At 38.3% G+C, this 17,567-nt stretch overlaps 1 protein-coding gene across 1 annotated transcript in view; it reads left to right on the top strand.

The window, feature by feature from the left end:
• The first annotated feature begins 432 nt into the window (after positions 1-432).
• LOC148951778 (secretory phospholipase A2 receptor-like) overlaps positions 433-17,567 on the top strand; it is a 41,148-nt gene continuing 24,013 nt past the window's right edge. Inside the window, exon 1 of the mRNA XM_089088712.1 lies at positions 433-554. Within this exon, the coding sequence (XP_088944838.1) occupies positions 473-554 (82 nt within the window). The 5' untranslated portion in view covers positions 433-472. The remainder of the gene's footprint in view (positions 555-17,567) is intronic.

Below are 17,567 nucleotides of genomic sequence, written 5' to 3'. Positions count from 1 at the left end.
AGGGAGAATTCAGAACAGGCGAATATGCGTATTTCACTAACATCTTGCTTACGTCACAGCAATAATACCGGCAATGCCAATTCAATATAAAAAAGAGTCCATAGATATAGCCAGGTCAAAATCCAAACAATCAGTCCTTATACGCAAGACGAAAATATAAATTCTCTCCAGGAAAACAACTCAGTAAAATTCTGTTATTTCATATAATCACTTCGTCACTGAATTAATTAGTAACCGTAGGAGAGGATTATACGTCACCAAGCCAATTGTTGTTAAAAAATTATATCAGATTTTAAATGTTTCCACATTGGGAACTAAACAACGGCTGAAACTCCGACGTTCTGGAGCTGATTCAGAAATTTTCTTCAAATTTTATTTTATGGTACCTTTGAAAACTATTTAATGTGCTGACTAATAAATATCGGCTTATTCTTTTTCAGGATATGATCTTAAGGTGAAACAACGATCAATTATGAGCCAAGAAGACCTGGAATTGTTGATTGAGAAAAATTTCAAGAATAAAGTAATGAAAGATTTGGGTTTACGGATTGAAGGTAGGATTAAAAACTTTTAATTGGAATTATAAATTTAAAATAAAATATTTTAACCATTTTTTCTATAAGCCACCCCAGTGCTTGCTTTGATGAGATTGTCGCTTATTTTGATAAGTTAATTACCATCCTTTTTTCTAGAACAGCATCTTTTTTCAAAAAGGATTTTTGTGTTAATCTTGAAGATCATCCAGGCGATAATTAGCATTTTTTTTTTTCTATTTGATGTTGAACGAGCTTTACTCCTTAACCAATTAGTGTCCTACGTTCCAATTTGGGAACATATATTTAAATACTTTTTTTCTAAGAAGGTACCATCTTCCTCAGGTTTTAACATTTCCATTGAAATCTAAGGCTAATCAGTAACATCCTCAAATTTTATATTCCTTGAATTAGAATCAGTTGATTTTTTTATTTTTTTTTATAAATAGCTACAATGCTACTAGATACAATGAAATATTTTTTTCCCAGCAGCTTTAAGTCAAACACCTCAAAAGATGCGTGTTTGGAAAATCGTGCTTTGGTGTTTTAAAAATCTATGCATGCCTTCTGTTGGGGCTTTACCCCTTTTCTTTTTTTCTTTTTTTTTGAAAAATGACTCATTTTCCTCTTGAATATAGTTGCTTATAGTAGAATTTCAAAGGACAGGCTAAATTCTTGCTGCTAAGTCAATGTTGTCGCAATAGGTAAACCTTCGGGCTAAAATCTATTTCTGTCTGTCCGTCCTGGCCTATTGCTTAGTAACGTTATTCAAAAAGCTAAGGGATTTGAAGCCCTCATTTATCGGATTAATTAAAAAAAATTCCACAAAATAAGTTTATCAAAGAAATGTAAAGATCTCCATTAAACTAAAGATGAGCAAAAATTAAAACAAAAAATATACTAAGCATGAAACTACCACAAATCAGCATCAATAAATAAATGAAACCCAAAAATAAACAGAAATTACAATAAATAACCAAATCAAACTCAAAACGAGCAGAAATTAACATGAGTAGGGCTCAAAACCCCTATTCCCTTAAGGCCAGAACATACTTTGCACTTTACTGAAAAAATATAAATATTTTTACTTTCATAACTTTAATAAATCAAATAGTATTAACATTTTGATTACTAAATATCTGTATATGTCTATTAAACTGACAATTCACATTCATTTGTATTTATTTTTTCAGTAAAGTGCAAATTATGTTCTGGCCTTGGGAAGAAATAGGGTTTTTGAGCCCTACTCAAGTTAATTTCTGGTCGTTTTGAGTTTGACTTGGTTATTTATTGTAATTTCTGTTCTTTTTGGGTTTCATTTATTTATCGATGCTGATTAGTGGTAGTTTCACGCTTTGTAGATACCTTGATTTTATTTTTGCTCAAGTTTTTTTTAATCAATTTCTGTTCGTTTTATATTGAAATTGTGTTTTCAGGGGAAAAGAAAATAATACTTTAAATCTTTTCTTTTTTTGAGACTTTATAGTTTGGCGTGCTATTTGTATGCTGGAGAAAAATTTTCAGCAAGTTTTAACACCACACACCCTTTTAAAAATCTGGACAAAAATAGTAGTGTTTAATTTAGTTTCATACCTCCTCTAGCTGACCTGAAATAGAAAACTTGATACCATTTGCAAAAAAAATATGTTTACTTTCTTTAATTGCTTGGATACATTTATGCTATTTTGATTTGGTTAAATTTTAAGAGCAGAAGTTGCCTCGAAAGTTTGAACATAATACCCTCAGTTGTTCTTGGGATACTGCTGAGCTGCCTTATTGGGAATTAGAACTAACACAGTGCATTTCGATTTAGACTTAAGGCAACAGTTAGTTTTTAAAAATAATGGGGAAATGGGAGGATGGGCATGGGAGGGAGACTAGTTACCCTCCAATCACTTTCGACAATTAAAATGGGCATTAGATCTTTTTATTTTCAATCGAATGAGCACTTTTCTAAGTTCCTACGTTATCTCGTTCGATACGAAGTGCCCTGGTCTAAACAAAAAAAAAATAACACATTATATCCAAATCGATCTTTACTATAAAAATGTCAAGCTTTCCAATCACTTTCGACAATTAAAAACGGCACTAGCCCTTTCAGTTTCCAATCGAATAAGCCCTTTTTGAGTTTTTACGACAACACTTTCTATAAACACCTTATATGCCCCCAGTGCAGAACATACAACCTTTGCCCTGAGGGCTGTGAGTGGGTTGTCATCCTCAAAGACCTAATTTCCAGAGATTTCAACTACGTTAAGTAAAACGGCTATCTCAAAATTTTGATTGCATGTGTTTAGGGAAATGGTGGGTGTGAAAGGAGGGTTAATTGCCCTTCAATCACTTTCGACTATTAAAAAGAATACTAACCCCTTATATTTCCAATCTGATGAGCCTTTTAAAGTTTCTACGACAATACTTTCTATAAAAGCCTTATATGCCCCCCTGTCACAACTTAAAACCTTTACTCTGAGGGTTTTGGGTGGGGGAGGGTTGTCATCCTCGAAGATATAAATTCCAGAACGTTCAACTACGTTGAACAAGATGACTATTTAAAAATTTTGAATGGATGTGTTTGGATTAATGGTGGGCGTGAGAGGGCTTTAGTTGCCCTCTAATCACTTTTACGATTAAAAATGGCACTAGCCCTTTAAATTTCACTTCGAATGAGCCCTTTTTCAGTTTTCTATGAGAAATCTTTCAATGAAAACCTTATATGCTCCAAGCGTATAACTTATAACCCTTGCCCTGAAGACTGTGGCGAGAGTGTCCTGCTCAATATTATAGTTTCCAAAACTTTCAACTACGTTGAACAAAATGATTATTTCAAAATTTTGATTGGATGTGTTTGGGGAAATTGTGGGCATGGAAGGGGTGTTAGTTTCCTTCCAATCACTTTCCAGTATTAAAAAGGGCAATAGTCATTACAATTTCCAATCGAATGAGCCCTTTTTGAAGTTTCTATGACAACACTTTCTATAAAAACCTTGTATGCCTCAAGGGCATAACTTATAACCCTTGCCATTAAGACTGTGGGGAGAGTGTTCTCCTCAAAGGTATAATTTCCAGAACTTTCCACTACGTTGAACCAAATGGCTATCTCAAAATTTTGATTGGATTTGTCTGGGGAAATGGTGGGCGTGGAAGGTGTGTTAGTTGTCTTCCAATCACTTGCAAGTATTAAAAAGGGCACTAGCCATTTAAATTTCCAATCGTATGAGCCCTTTTTCAAGTTTCTACGACAACACTTTCTATAAAAACCTTATATGCTCCCAGGGCATAGCTTACGACCCTTGCCCTGAGGAATGTGGGGGAGTTGTCACCCTCAAAGACCTAATTTCCAGAACTTTTAACTACCTTTGAACAAAATGGCTATCTAAAAATTTTGATTGGATGTGTTTGGGGAAAAAGTGGCCCTGAGAGGGGGGTCAGTTGCCCTTCAATCACTTTCGACTATTCAAAAGGGCACTAGACTTTTGAATATCCAATCGAATGAGCCTTTTTTAAAGTTTCTACGACAACACTTTCTATAAAAACCTTATATGCAACCAGGGCATAACTTACAAGCTTTGCCCTGAGGGCAGTGGGGGAGTGTCCTCCATAAAAACATAATTTATATCTGGAAATCAACTACGCTGAACAAAATGGCAATCTCAAAATTTTGATTGGATGTGTTTCGAGAAATGATGGGCGTGGAAGGGATGTTAATTGCCTTCCGATCACTTAAATCTATTAAAAAGGGCACAAGCCATTCAAATTTCCAATTGAATGAGCCCTTTTCATAGTTTCTACGACAACGTCTTCGATACAAAGTTTCCTGGTCTAAAAGGGGGAAAAATACATTCAACGTTCTTATTTGCCCCCAAGGCATAACTTTAAAATCCTTGCCCTGAGGGCTGTGGGGGAGTTTCTTCCTCAAAAACATAATTTCTATCTGGAAATCAACTACGCTAAACAAAATGGCTATCTCAAAATTTGAATTGGATGTGTCTGGGAAATAGTGGGCGTGAAAGGGGTGTTAGTTGCCTTCCAATCACTTTCGGCTATAAGAAAGGGCACTAGCTGTTCCAATTTCCAATTGAATGAGCCGTTTTCTAAGTTTCTACGACAACTCCTTCGATACGAAGTGCCCACTGCAAAATAAACAGTACGTTGGGTCAACATCGTTCTTTACTTAGGCAGTGCTATTGCATTGCCTATGATTGGCCAGGGTATTTCTGAGGTCCACCCCTACACCAGGTTTTTTTGTGCTAAAACAGAGATTTTGCAGTTAGTCCGTTTCCAGAGTCTATTTTGTTAGTTCACTTAAAGAGTTCAGAGTTCATGTTTTGTCTGAGCTTACAGTTGGAGAAATATAAGGGAGTCATTTTCTCCAAATATGAGCCATTATTTACTTCAATCCCAGGCAGGGTAGGAAAAGAGATTGTGAGAAGTACTGTCATTAATATTTTGACCAGAGGCTCCGTTCACCCTCCTGTCGCAGAGATATTTAGAGAGTTCTCAGTGGAGATACAGACTGTAAGCCCTTGGGCCTAATAGTCTGGTCTTTGAAAAGACAGTAAACGTCTCACAAATACTGTCTGCAACTCCAGTAGACGCAAAAATTTTAGAACCCTTTTCATCGCTTGATCACTGTACTAGACTATAGCGATACATCCACTGGTGGCAATGAGGCATTAGAGATCACAAAGTTGTAGCCTATAGAATGCCATATCAAATAGCTGGAAGCCCCAAGGCATCCAGTATAAATATCTACCTCAGAACCTATGAAAAGCTTACATAAAAATATCGGCAGAGTAGAGACACGGTATCATTTGACTACAATTACTCCCAATAGTGTTGGATATCTCACTGCCACTTAAAATCTTTTGGACCTGAAAGAGATGGTATATATTAGTTTCCATATTCCTCGCAAATGACACTAATTTAATTAAAAAAAACTGCCTCTATACTAGACAAACCGACCGACGACGAGAAATAGATGGATATAGTTATAAATCATCCTGATGTAAATCAGCCAGTTATGAAGAACAAAGAGATGACGACAGCAAAGACTCTTGCGACGATCTCTCGGGTGATGTTGCAGGGTTAATAAAGCTTGATATTACCAATAATTTCACAACAGTCGATATAGAAATAGATAATATGTCGATAATAACAGATAATTAGAGAGAAAATAAGTGTGGTTTTTTGCAGGTTCTAAGGCAAAACTGTTCGTGCTTTTATCATAGGAAGCGCAATAGCGCTGCCTAAGTAAAGAACGATGTTGGCACAATGTATTATTTATTTTCTGGCTTAGACCAGGTCACTTCGTATCAAAGGATTTGTCGCAAAACTTAGAAAAGGGCTCATTCGATTGGAAATTGGAAGGGTTCATGCGCTTTTTAATAGCCGATAGTTATTCGAGGACAACTAAAACCCCTTCCACACCCATCTTTTCCCCAAACACTTCCAATCAAAATTCTGAGATAGCCAGGTTGGTCAATGTACTTGATTTTCAGATGAAAAATTATGTTTTTGAGGAGGATACTCCCCCCACAGCCCTCAGGGCATGGGGTTTAAGTTATTCCCTGGGGGCTTATAAGGTTTTCATAGAAAGCGCTGTCGTAGAAATTTTAAAAAGGGCTCCTTGGATTGAAAATTCAAAGGGATAGTGGCCTTTTTAATAGTCAAAAGTGATCGGAGGGCAACTAACCCCCCTCTCACGCCCACCATTTTCCATAACACATTCAATCAAAATTTTAAGATAGACAATTTATTCAGCTTAGTTGAATAATATGGAAATTATGTTTTGAGGAGGAAACTCCCCTCACAACCCTCAGGGCAAGGTTTGTAAGTTATGCCCTGGGGGCATTTAAGGTTTTTATAGAAAGCGATGATGTAGAAACTTCAAAAAGGGCTCATTCGATTGGAAATTCAAAGTGCTAGTGGCCTTTTTAATAGTCGAAAGTGCCTGGAGGGTAACTAACCCCCCTCTCACACCCACCATTTCCCCAAACACATCCAAGATAAATTTTGAGATAGAAATTTTGTTAAATGTACTTGGAAGGTCCAGAAATTATGTTTTGAGGATGACACTCCACCCATAGCCCTCAGGGCAAGAGCTGTAAGTTATGCCCTTGGGGGCATATATAGTTTTTACAAAAAATTTTGTCGTATAAACTTCAAAAAGGGCACACTTGATTGGAAATTGAAAGGCCTAGTACCCTTTTTAATAGTTGAAAGTAATTGGAGGACAACTAACCCACCTCTCACGCCCACCATTTCCCAAACAGGCGCATTCTAAATTTTTAAATATTCCATTTTGTTCAATGTTGTTAAAACTTCAGGAAATTAGGTATTTAAGGATGATAACACCCTTAGAGCCCTCAGGGCAAGGGTTGTAAGTTATACTCTGGGAGCTTATAAGGTTTTTAAAGAAAGTGTTCTCGTAGAAAATCCAAAAAAAAGCTCATTCGATTGGAAATTGAAAGGGCTAGTGCCCTTTTTAATTATCGAAAGGGATCGGAGAGAAATTAACCCCACTCTAACGCCCACCGTTTCCCCAAACACATCCAATCAAAATTTTTAGATAGGTATTTTGTTCAACGTAGTTGAAAATCCTGGGAATGATGTCTTTGTGGATGAAAAGCCCCCAAAACCCCCTAGGGCAATGATTGTAAGTTAGGCCTTGGGTTAGGCCAATCAAAATTTTGGAAGGCAACAAACTCCCCATTCATGCCCAAAATTTCTCCAAACACATCCAATCAATAGAGATAGACATTTTGTTCAACGTTGAAAGGTCTGGAAATTATATATTTGAGGATAAAACTCATTTTGTTTCAGCGTAGTTGACTTCCAGATAGAAAATACGTTTTTGAGGAGGACACTCCCCCCACAGCCCGCTAGGCAAGGGTTGTATGTTATGCCCTGCTGGCATAATAGGTTTTTATAGAAAGTGTTGTCGTAACAACTTCAAAAAGGGCTCACTCTATTGGAAATTGAAAAGGCTAGTGCCCTTTTTAATAGTTTAATGTAATTTAAGGGCAACTAACCCCCCTCTCACCCCCACCACTTCCCCAAACACATGCAAACAAGGTTTTGAGATATTAATTTTGTTCAACGTAGTTAAAAGTTCTGGAAATTAGATTTTTGGGGATGATAGCCCCCTCAGAGCCCTCAGGACATGGGTCGTAAGTTATGCTCTGGGTTACATAAGGTTTCTATACAAAGTGTTGTCGTAAAAACTTCAAAAAAGCTCATTTGATTAGAAATTGAAAGGGCTAGTGCTCTTTTTAATAGTCGAAAGTGACTGGAGGGCAACTAACCCCCCTCTCACACCCACCATTTCCCTAAACACATCTAATTGGAACTTTAAAATAGCCATTTTGTTGAACGTAGGTAAAAAGTCTGGAAATTATGTCTTTTAGGATGACATACCACCAGAACCCTCAGGGCAAGGGTTATAAGTTATACCCTGGGGGCATATAAGATATTATACAAAGTGTTTTCATAGAAACTTCAAAAAGGGTTCATTCGATTGGAAACTTAAAGGGCTAGTGCCCATTTTAATATTCGAAAGTAATTGGAGGGGCACTAACCCCCCTCTCACGCCCAACATTTCCCCAAATACATCCAATCAAAATTTTGAGATATCAATTTTGTTCAACTTGGACGAAAGTTCTGGAAATTTGGTATTTAAGGATGACACCCCCCCCCCCCACAGTCTTCAAGGCAATGGCTGTAAGTTATACCCTGGGGTCATATAAGGTATGCTATGGAAGGTATGCATAAGGTATGTATTGTCATAGAAACTTGAAAAAAGGCTCATTCAATTGGAAATTAAAAGGGGTATTGCCCATTTTAATAGGTTAGTCAATACTGATTGGAGGGCAACTAACCCCCTCTCACGCCCACCATTTCCCCAAACACATCCAATCAAAATTTTGATATAGCCATTTCAACGTAGTTGAAAGTTCTGGATCTATGTCTTTGACGATGATAACCCCCCGCCCCCCTCCAACACATACACACACACACACACTCCTCAGGACAATGGTTGTTAGTTATACCCTGGGGACATATAAGGGTTTAATAGAGAGCGATATCAGGAAAACTTCGAAACTTCGAATATATACTGCCCTCTTTAATATTCAAAAGTGATTGGATGAAAACTTACACCTCTTTCACGCCCATCATTCCCCCAAACACATCCAAAAAAAATTTGAGGTAGCCATTTTGTTCAACGTAGTTGAAAAAATCGGAAATTATGTCTTTGAGGATGACACTCCCCCCACAGTCCTCAGCGCCAGGGTTGTATGTTATTCTCTGGGGTCATATAAGGATTTATAGAAAGCGTTGTCGTAGAAACTTTAAAAAGGATCATTCGATTAGAAATTAAAAGGGCTTCTGCCCTATTGAATAGACGATTAGAAATTGGAGGGAAACTAAAGCCCCTCTCACGTCCACTATTTCTTTAAACACATCTAATCAAAATTTTGAGATAGACATTTTGTTCAACGTAGTTGAAAGTTCTGAAATTAGGTATTTGCCAGCGTTGTCGCAGAAACTTCAAAAAGAACTAATTGAAAGGAATAGTGCCCTTATTTATAAAACGATCGGAGGGATCGTTTTATAAAGCGATCGGAGGGAGAATGCCCTCCCCACGCCCATTATTTTCCCAAACATTTCTGATCAGTATTTTGGTATAGCTATTTTGTTGAACGTAATTAAAGTGTCCAGAAATTATGTTTTCGAGTATGACAATCCTCCACATCCCTCAGGGCTAAGGTTGTAAGTTATGTCCTGGGTGCATATAATATATTATAAAAAGTGTCGTAAAAACTTTAAAGGGCTCTTTCGATTGGTAATTGAGAGGTCTATTACCCTTTTTAATATTTGAAAGTAATCGGAGGGAGAATCGCCTCCTCTCTCCCCTAACACCCATCATTTCCCAGAACATTTCCAATCAAAATTTTGATTTGGCCATTTTGTTCAACATTTTTCCCATCATGACAAAAGAAGCCAAAAAGGCCATGGTCAAATGGTCCCCTATCTCAGCTGGAATCCTCACTGCTAGATTTACCGGATTGCATGCCAAGCTTTCTGTGGTAGCTTGCTATGCCCCGACCAATGAAGCAAATGAAGAGGTAAAAGACCAATCTTATAGAACATTGCAAGAGGTAACAAACAATATACCTAAGCATGTCATAAAATGCTTAACTGGAGACTTTAATGCAAAGATTGGCAACGACCGGGATTATTACCCCCAAGTACTAGGTAACCATCGGCTTGAAGACCGAAATGGGAATGGTAAATTGCTCGTTGATTTTGCAGCAGCCAATGATTTAATTGTTGGTTGGAGCTTATTTGCTCATCTTGACATCCATAAATATTCTTGGACCTCCTCCGATGGTTTAACTCAAAATCAAATAAACCATTGTTGGGTTAGCCGTAAGTGGCGCTCAAGCCTCATTGATGTACGATCGTACGGAGGTGCTGATGTAGGATCTGACCACTCACTTATGATGGCAAAATTTAAAATAAAGTTGAGGAGAAATACAAAGAAGACTCCTCGTCCCGACCCTCTTTTTGACTCAGACAAGCTGCTAAAAAAAAACATTGATGCACGATTTTGTGGTAGAACTTTCGAATCGTTTTTAAGCTCTTTCTCAATCAGAACAGATACATCAAGAACACATGTGGAAAGACATGAAGACATGTTTTCAATCGGCTGCCTCAGAAATTCTTGGCTACAGAAAGAGCCCGACAGATTAGTGACTTCCAGACAAGACATGGACCCTCATAGAGAAAAGAAAGTGTATAAAACATACCCTTCTTCAGAATCAAGTACCAGGCCAAATGATCTTTAAAAGTTTCAGTTATAGAGAAGCAGACAAAGCGGTCAAAAAAGCGCAATAAATGACCACCGTTGTCAAATTGAAAGGAAGGCGAAACTTGCAGAAGAAGCTGCCAAAAGAGGTGACTCTAGATCCCTTTATAGGATAACAAATGAAATAGTTGGAAAGAAACGCTCCCAAGATGGCCCCTTTAGGGACCCTTTCGGTACTTTACAAACAGAGCCAGAGGTTGTAAAGGAAATATGGGTGTCACACTTTGAGAAAATTCGGAATAGACCTCCACCAGAAAACCCCCCGAACATCCCAACAATACCATTCTTTTCCCTAAATATCAATGATGAGCCACCAAATGTGATGCAGATAAGTACTGCAGTAAGGAAATTGAAAAATGGTAAATCGCCAGGTGAAGACTAAATAACAGCAGAGATGATTAAGGCATCAATCCCAGGAAAAATCTCATACTGGGTCAAGCTGTTTACCAAAATCTGGGAGAGTAGAGAAGGACCAGCTAATTGAAAGAGAAGCCCACTGGTCAGATTTTTCAAAAGGGGTGATGCTACTGCTCCTGGAAACTAGCGAGGAATCAGTTTACTATCAATGCCCGGAAAGTGCTTTGTCATGTTATTTTGGAAAGGATACAGACCGGACTAGATAAATACCAGAGAGATGAACAATATGGGTTCCGTGTAGGACGTTCCTGTGCGGATCTCATTTCTACTTTACGCATGCTCACAGAGGAAAGTCATGAGTGGTGGTCCAAAATATACATGGCTTTCATCGACTTTGAAAAGACTATCGATTCGGTTGACTCTGAAACTTTGTGGCAAATTCTGAACTATTAAGGCTTTCCGGAAAGAATAATTAAGATAATTATGTCATCGCACGAAGGGAGTGAATGCTGCATTCAGACGCCAGAAGGCCGAACAGGATACTTTAGAATCTTGTCAGGAGTTAAACAGGGATGCGTGTTGTCACCACTGCTCTTTGTAAAAGCTATTGACTATTCCCTTAGACACGCAACAACAGATGGCATTGAATTATCATCCCGTGTACCAGTCAGCGATTTAGACTTTGCTGACGAAATAACATTAGTTCAGGGTTGCAAGCAACATTTGCAGTATTTCATTCACAGGGTCAGTGTGAAGGCCGGCCAGCTTGGTCTTAAAATAAATGCAGGAAAGAAAAAAACCATGGCAACATCCAATTCCACCTTACATATCACATGTGCGGGTGAGAAAATTTAACAAGTTATTGAGTTTAAGTATTTGAGCAGCATCATAGAGAATACTGGATCTACCACAAAAGAAGCCATAACTAGAACAGATCAAGCTAACGCAGCCTTCAATCTACTGGAAAGAATCTGGGAATCCAGGAATTATTCAAATTACCTGAAGTTTCGCTTACTCAACAGTAACGTTTTACCAGTCCTCCTGTATGCCGCTGAGACTTGGCACTTAAACATTCAACAATAGAAGAAGATTCTTGCTTTTGAGAACAATTGCCTCAGGTGGATTCTGTATTGCCTCAGGTAGACCTTTTTATTTTCAATCCAATTAGCCCTTTTCGAAGTTCCTACGTTATCTCGTTCGATACGAAGTACCCTGGTCTAAACAAAAAAAAATAATACACTATACCCAAATCGATCTTTACTATAAAAATGTCAAGCCTTCCAATCACTTTCGACAATTAAAAACGGCACTAGCCATTTCAATTTCCAATCTAATAAGCCCTTTTTGAGTTTCTACGACAACACTTTCTATAACACCTTATATGCCCCCAGTGCAGAACTTACAACCCTTGCCCTGAGGGCTGTGAGTGGGTTGTCATCCTCAAAGACCAAATTTCCAGAGATTTCAACTACGTTAAGCAAAAGGGGTAGCTCAAAATTTTGATTGGATGTGTTTAGGGAAATGGTGGGTGTGAGAAGAGGGTTAATTGCCCTTCCATCACTTTCGCCGATTAAAAAGGATGCTAGCCCCTTATATTTCCAATCAAATTAGCCCTTTAAAGTTTCTACGACAATGCTTTCTATAAAAGCCTTTGTGCCCCCCGGTCACAACTTACAACCTTTACTCTGAGGGTTTTGGGTGGGGGAGGGTTGTCATCCTCGAAGATCCAAATTCCAGAACTTTCAACTACGTTGAACAAAATAGCTATTTAAAAATTTTATTGGACGTGTTTGGATAAATGGTGGGCGTGAGAGGGGTTTAGTTACCCTCCAATCACTTTTGACGATTAAAAATGGCACTAGCCCTTTAAATTTCACATCGAATGAGCCCTTTTTCAAGTTTCTATAACAAAGCTTTCAATCAAAACCTTATATGCTCCAAGCGTATAACTTATAACGCTTGCCCTGAAGACTGTGGGGAGAGTGTCCTGCTCAAAGGTATAATTTCCAAAACTTTCAACTACGTTGAGCAAAATGATTATTTCAAAATTTTTTATTGGATGGATTTGGGGAAATTGTGGGCGTGGAAGGGGTGTTAGTTGCCTTCCAATCACTTTCGAGTATTAAAAATGGTACTGGCCATTTCAATTTCCAATCGAATGAGCCTTTTTTGAAGTTTCTACGACAACGCTTTCTATAAAAACCTTATATGCCCCAAGGGCATAACTTATAACCCTTGCCCTGAAAACTGTGGGGAGAGTGTCCTGCTCAAAGGTATAATTTCCAGAACATTTCACTACGTTGAAAAAAATGGCTATCTCAAAAATTTGATTGGATTTGTCTGGGAAAATGGTGGGCGTGGAAGGGGTGTTAGTTGCTTCCAATCACTTTCGACTACTAAAAAGGGCACTAGCCATTTAAATTTCCAATCGAATGAGCCCTTTTTGAAGTTTCAACGACAACACTTTCTTTAAAAACCTTATATGCCCCAAGGGCATAACTTACAACCCTTGCCTTGAGGAATGTGGGGGCGTTGTCACCCTCAAAAATCTAATTTCCAGAACTTTTAACTACCTTTTAACAAAATGGCTATCTAAAAATTTTGATTGGATGTGTTTGGGGAAAAAGTGGCCATGAGAGGGGGGTTAGTTACCCTTCAATCACTTTCGACTATGAAAAAGGGCACTGGACTTTTGAATTTTCAATCGAATGAGCCTTTTTTTAAGTTTCTACGACAAAACTTTCTATAAAAACCTTATATGCACCCAGGGCACAGCTTACAACCCTTGCCCTGAGGGTTGTGGGGGAGTGTCCTCCGTAAAAACATAATTTCTATCTGGAAATCAACTACGCTGAACAAAACGGCTATCTCAAAATTTTGATTGAATGTGTTTTGGGAAATGATTGGCGTGGAAGGGGTGTTAATTGCCTTCCGATCACTTAAATCTATTAAAAAGTGCACAAGCTAGTCCAATTTCCTATTGAATGAGCCCTTTTCATAGTTTCTACGACAACGTCTTCGATACAAAGTTCCCTGGTCTAAAAGGGAAAAAAATACATTGTGCCAACATCGTTCTTATATACCCCTAAGGCATAACTTAAAACCCTTGCCCTGAGGGCTGTGGGGGAATGTCCTCCTCAAAAACATAACTTATATCTGGAAATCAACTACGTTGAACAAAATGGTTTTCTCAAAATTTTGATTGGATGTGTTCTGGGAAATGGTGGGCTTGGAAGGGGTGCTAGTTGCCTTCCAATCACTTTCAACTATTTAAAAAGGGCACTAGCTGTTCCAATTTCAAATTGAATGATCCCTTTTCTAAGTTTCTATGACAACTTCTTCGATACGAAGTGCCCAGGCATAGAAGAAGAAAATAAACAATACGTTGTGCCAACATCGTTCTTTACTTAGGCAGTGCTATTGCACTGCCTATGATTGGCCAGGGTCTTTCTGAGGTCCACCCCCTACACCAGGTTTTTTGTGCTAAAACAGAGATTTTGCAGTTAGTCCGTTTCCACAGTCTGTTTTGTTAGTTCGCTTAAAGAGTTCAGAGTTCATGTTTTGTCTGAGTTTACAATTGGAGAAATATAAGGGAGTCATTTTCTCCAAATATGAGCGATTATTTTTCTCAATCCCAGGCAGGGTAGGAAAAGAGATTTTGAGAAGTACTGTCATTACCATTTGGACAAGAGGCTCCGTTCAACCTCCTGTCGGAGAGATATTAGAGAGTTCTCAGTGGGGATAGAGACTGTGGCCCCTTTGACCTAATAGTCTGGTATCTGAAAAGGCAGTAAACGTCTCACAAATACTGTCAGCAACTCCAGTAGACGCAGAAATTTTAGAACCCTTTTCATCGCTCAATCACTGTACTAGACTCTAGCGATACATCCACTGGTGGCAATGAGGCGTTAGAGATCACAAAGTTGTAGCCTATAGAATGCCATATCAAATAGCTGGAAGCCCCAAGGCATCCAGTACAAATATCTACCTCAGAACCTATGAAAAGCTTACATAAAAATATCAGCAGAGTAGAGACACAGTATCATATGACTACAATTACTCCCAATATGGAGTGTTGGATATCTCACTGCCACATAAAATCTTTTGGACCTGAAACAGATGGTATATATTAGTTCCCATATTCCTCGCAAATGACACTAATTTATTAAAAAAAAGCTGCCTCTATACTAGACAAACCCACCGGCGACGAGAAATAGATGGATATAGTTATAAATCATCCTGATTTAAATCAGCCAGTTATGAAGAACAAAGAGATGACGACAGCAAAGACTCTTGCGACGATCTCTTGGGTGATGTTGCAGGGTTAATAAAGTTTGATATTACCCATAATTTCATAACATTCGATATGGAAAGAGATAATATGTCGATAATAAGAGATAATGAGAGACAAAATAAGTGTGGTTTTTTTCAGGTTCTAAGGCAAAACTGTTCGTGCTTTTATCATAGGAAGCGCAATAGCGCTGCCTAAGTAAAACACGATGTTGGCACAATGTATTATTTATTTTTTGGTTTAGACCAGGTCACTTCGTATCGAAGGATTTGTCGTAGAAACTTAGAAAAGGGCTCATTCGGTTGGAAATTGGAAGGGTTTGTGCGCTTTTTAATAGCCGAAAGTGATTCGAGGACAACTAAAACCCCTTCCACACCCACCTTTTCCCCAAATACTTCCAATCAAAATTCTGAGATAGCCATGTTGGTCAATGTAGTTGATTTCCCGATGGAAAATTATGTTTTTGAGGAAGATACTCCCCCACAGCCCTCAGGGCATGGTTTGTAAGTTATTCCCTGGGGGCATATAAGGTTTACATAGAAAGCGTTGTCGTAAAAACTTCAAAAAGGGCTACTTGGATTGAAAATTCAAAGGGCTAGTGGCCTTTTTAATGGTCAAAAGTGATTGGAGGGCAATTAACTCCCCTCTAACACCCACCATTTTCCAAAAAGCATTCAATCAAAATTGTAAGATAGACAATTTGTTCAGCGTAGTTGAATAATATGGAAATTATGTTTTGAGGAGGAAACTCCCGTCACAACCCTCAGGGCAAGGTTTGTAAGTTATGCCCTGGGGTTATTTAAGGTTTTTATAGAAAGTGCTGTCGTAGAAACTTCAAAAAGGGCTCATTCGATTAGAAATTCAAAGGGCTAGTGGCCTTTTTAATAGTCGAAAGTGACTGGAGGGCAACTAACCCCCCTCTCACACCTACCAGTTCCCCAAACACATCCAACAAAAATTTGAGATAGAAATTTTGTTAAATGTAGTTGGAAGGTCCGGAAATTATGTTTTGAGGATGACACTCCCCCCACAGCCCTTGGGGCAAGAGTTGTAAGTTATGCTCTTTGGGGCATATATAGTTTTTATAGAAATTGTTGTCGTATAAACTTCAAAAAGGCTCACTCGATTGGAAATTGAAAGGCCTAGTGTCCTTTTTAATAGTTGAAAGTAATTGGAGGGCAACTAACCCCCCTCTCACGTCTACCATTTCCCCAAACATACGCATTCTAAATTTTTAGATGTTCCATTTTGTTCAATGTTGTTAAAACTTAATTAGGAAATTAGGTCTTTGAGGATGATAACCCCCTTAGAGTCCTCAGGGCAAAGGTTATAAGTTATACCCTGGGGGCATATAAGGTTTTTTATAGAAAGCGTTCTCGTAGAAAATACAAAAAAAGCTCATTTGATTGGAAATTGAAAGGGCTAGTGCCCCTTTTTATAATCGAAAGGCATCGGAGAGAAATTAACCCCACTCTCACGCTCACTGTTTCCCCAAACACATCCAATCAAAATATTTAGATAGGCATTTTGTTCAACGTAGTTGAAAATTCTGGAAATTATGTCTTTGTGGATGACAAACCCCCAAAACCCCTTAGGGCAATGATTGTAAGTTAGGCCTTGGGGATATATAAGGTTTTTATAGAAAGCGTCGTCGTAGAAACCTCAAAAAGTGCTCATTCAATTGGAAATTGAAATGGCTAGAGCCCTTTTTAATAGTCAAAAGTGATTGGAAGGCAACAAACACCCCCTTTATGCTCACCATTTCTCCAAACACATCCAATCAATTCAGATAGACGTTTTGGTCAACGTTGAAAGGTCCGGAAATTAACTATTTAAGGATGAAACTCATTTTGTTCAGTGTAGTTGATTTCCAGATAGAAAATATGTTTTTGAGGAGGACACTCCCCCCACAGTCCTCAAGGCAAGGGTTGTAAATTATGCCCTGGGGGCATATAAGGTTTTTATAGAAAGCGTTGTCGTAAAAACTTTAAAAAGGGCTCACTCTATTGGAAATTGAAAGGACTAGTGCCCTTTTTAATAGTTGAAAGTAATTCAAGGGCAACTAGCCCCCCCTCTCACATCCACCACTTCCCCAAACACTTACAAACAAAATTTTGACATATTAATTTTGTTCAACGTAGTTAAAAGTTCTGAAAATTAGATCTTTGAGGATGATACCCCCCAAAGAGCCCTCAGGACATGGGTCGTAAGTTATGCCCTGGGGTATATAAGGTTTCTATACAAAGGGTTGTAGTAGAAACTTCAAAAAAAGCTGATTTTACTGGAAATTGAAAGGACTAGTGCCCTTTTTAATAGTCGAATGTGATTGGAGAGCAACTAACCCCCGTCTCACTCCCATTTCCCCAAACACATCCAATTAAAATTTCGAGATAGACATTTTCTTCAACGTAGTTGAAAGTTCTGGAAATTTGTCTATGAGGATGACAAACCACCAGACCCCTCAGGGTAAGGGTTATAAGTTATACCCTGGGGGCATATAAGATATTATAGAAAGAGT

This window comes from Artemia sp. Qi Xiang Cuo, chromosome 5, assembly GCF_049724085.1.
Source record: "Artemia sp. Qi Xiang Cuo chromosome 5, ASM4972408v1, whole genome shotgun sequence".
Lineage (NCBI taxonomy): Eukaryota > Metazoa > Arthropoda > Branchiopoda > Anostraca > Artemiidae > Artemia > Artemia sp. Qi Xiang Cuo.
This window is presented reverse-complemented; position numbering and strand designations above follow the sequence as displayed.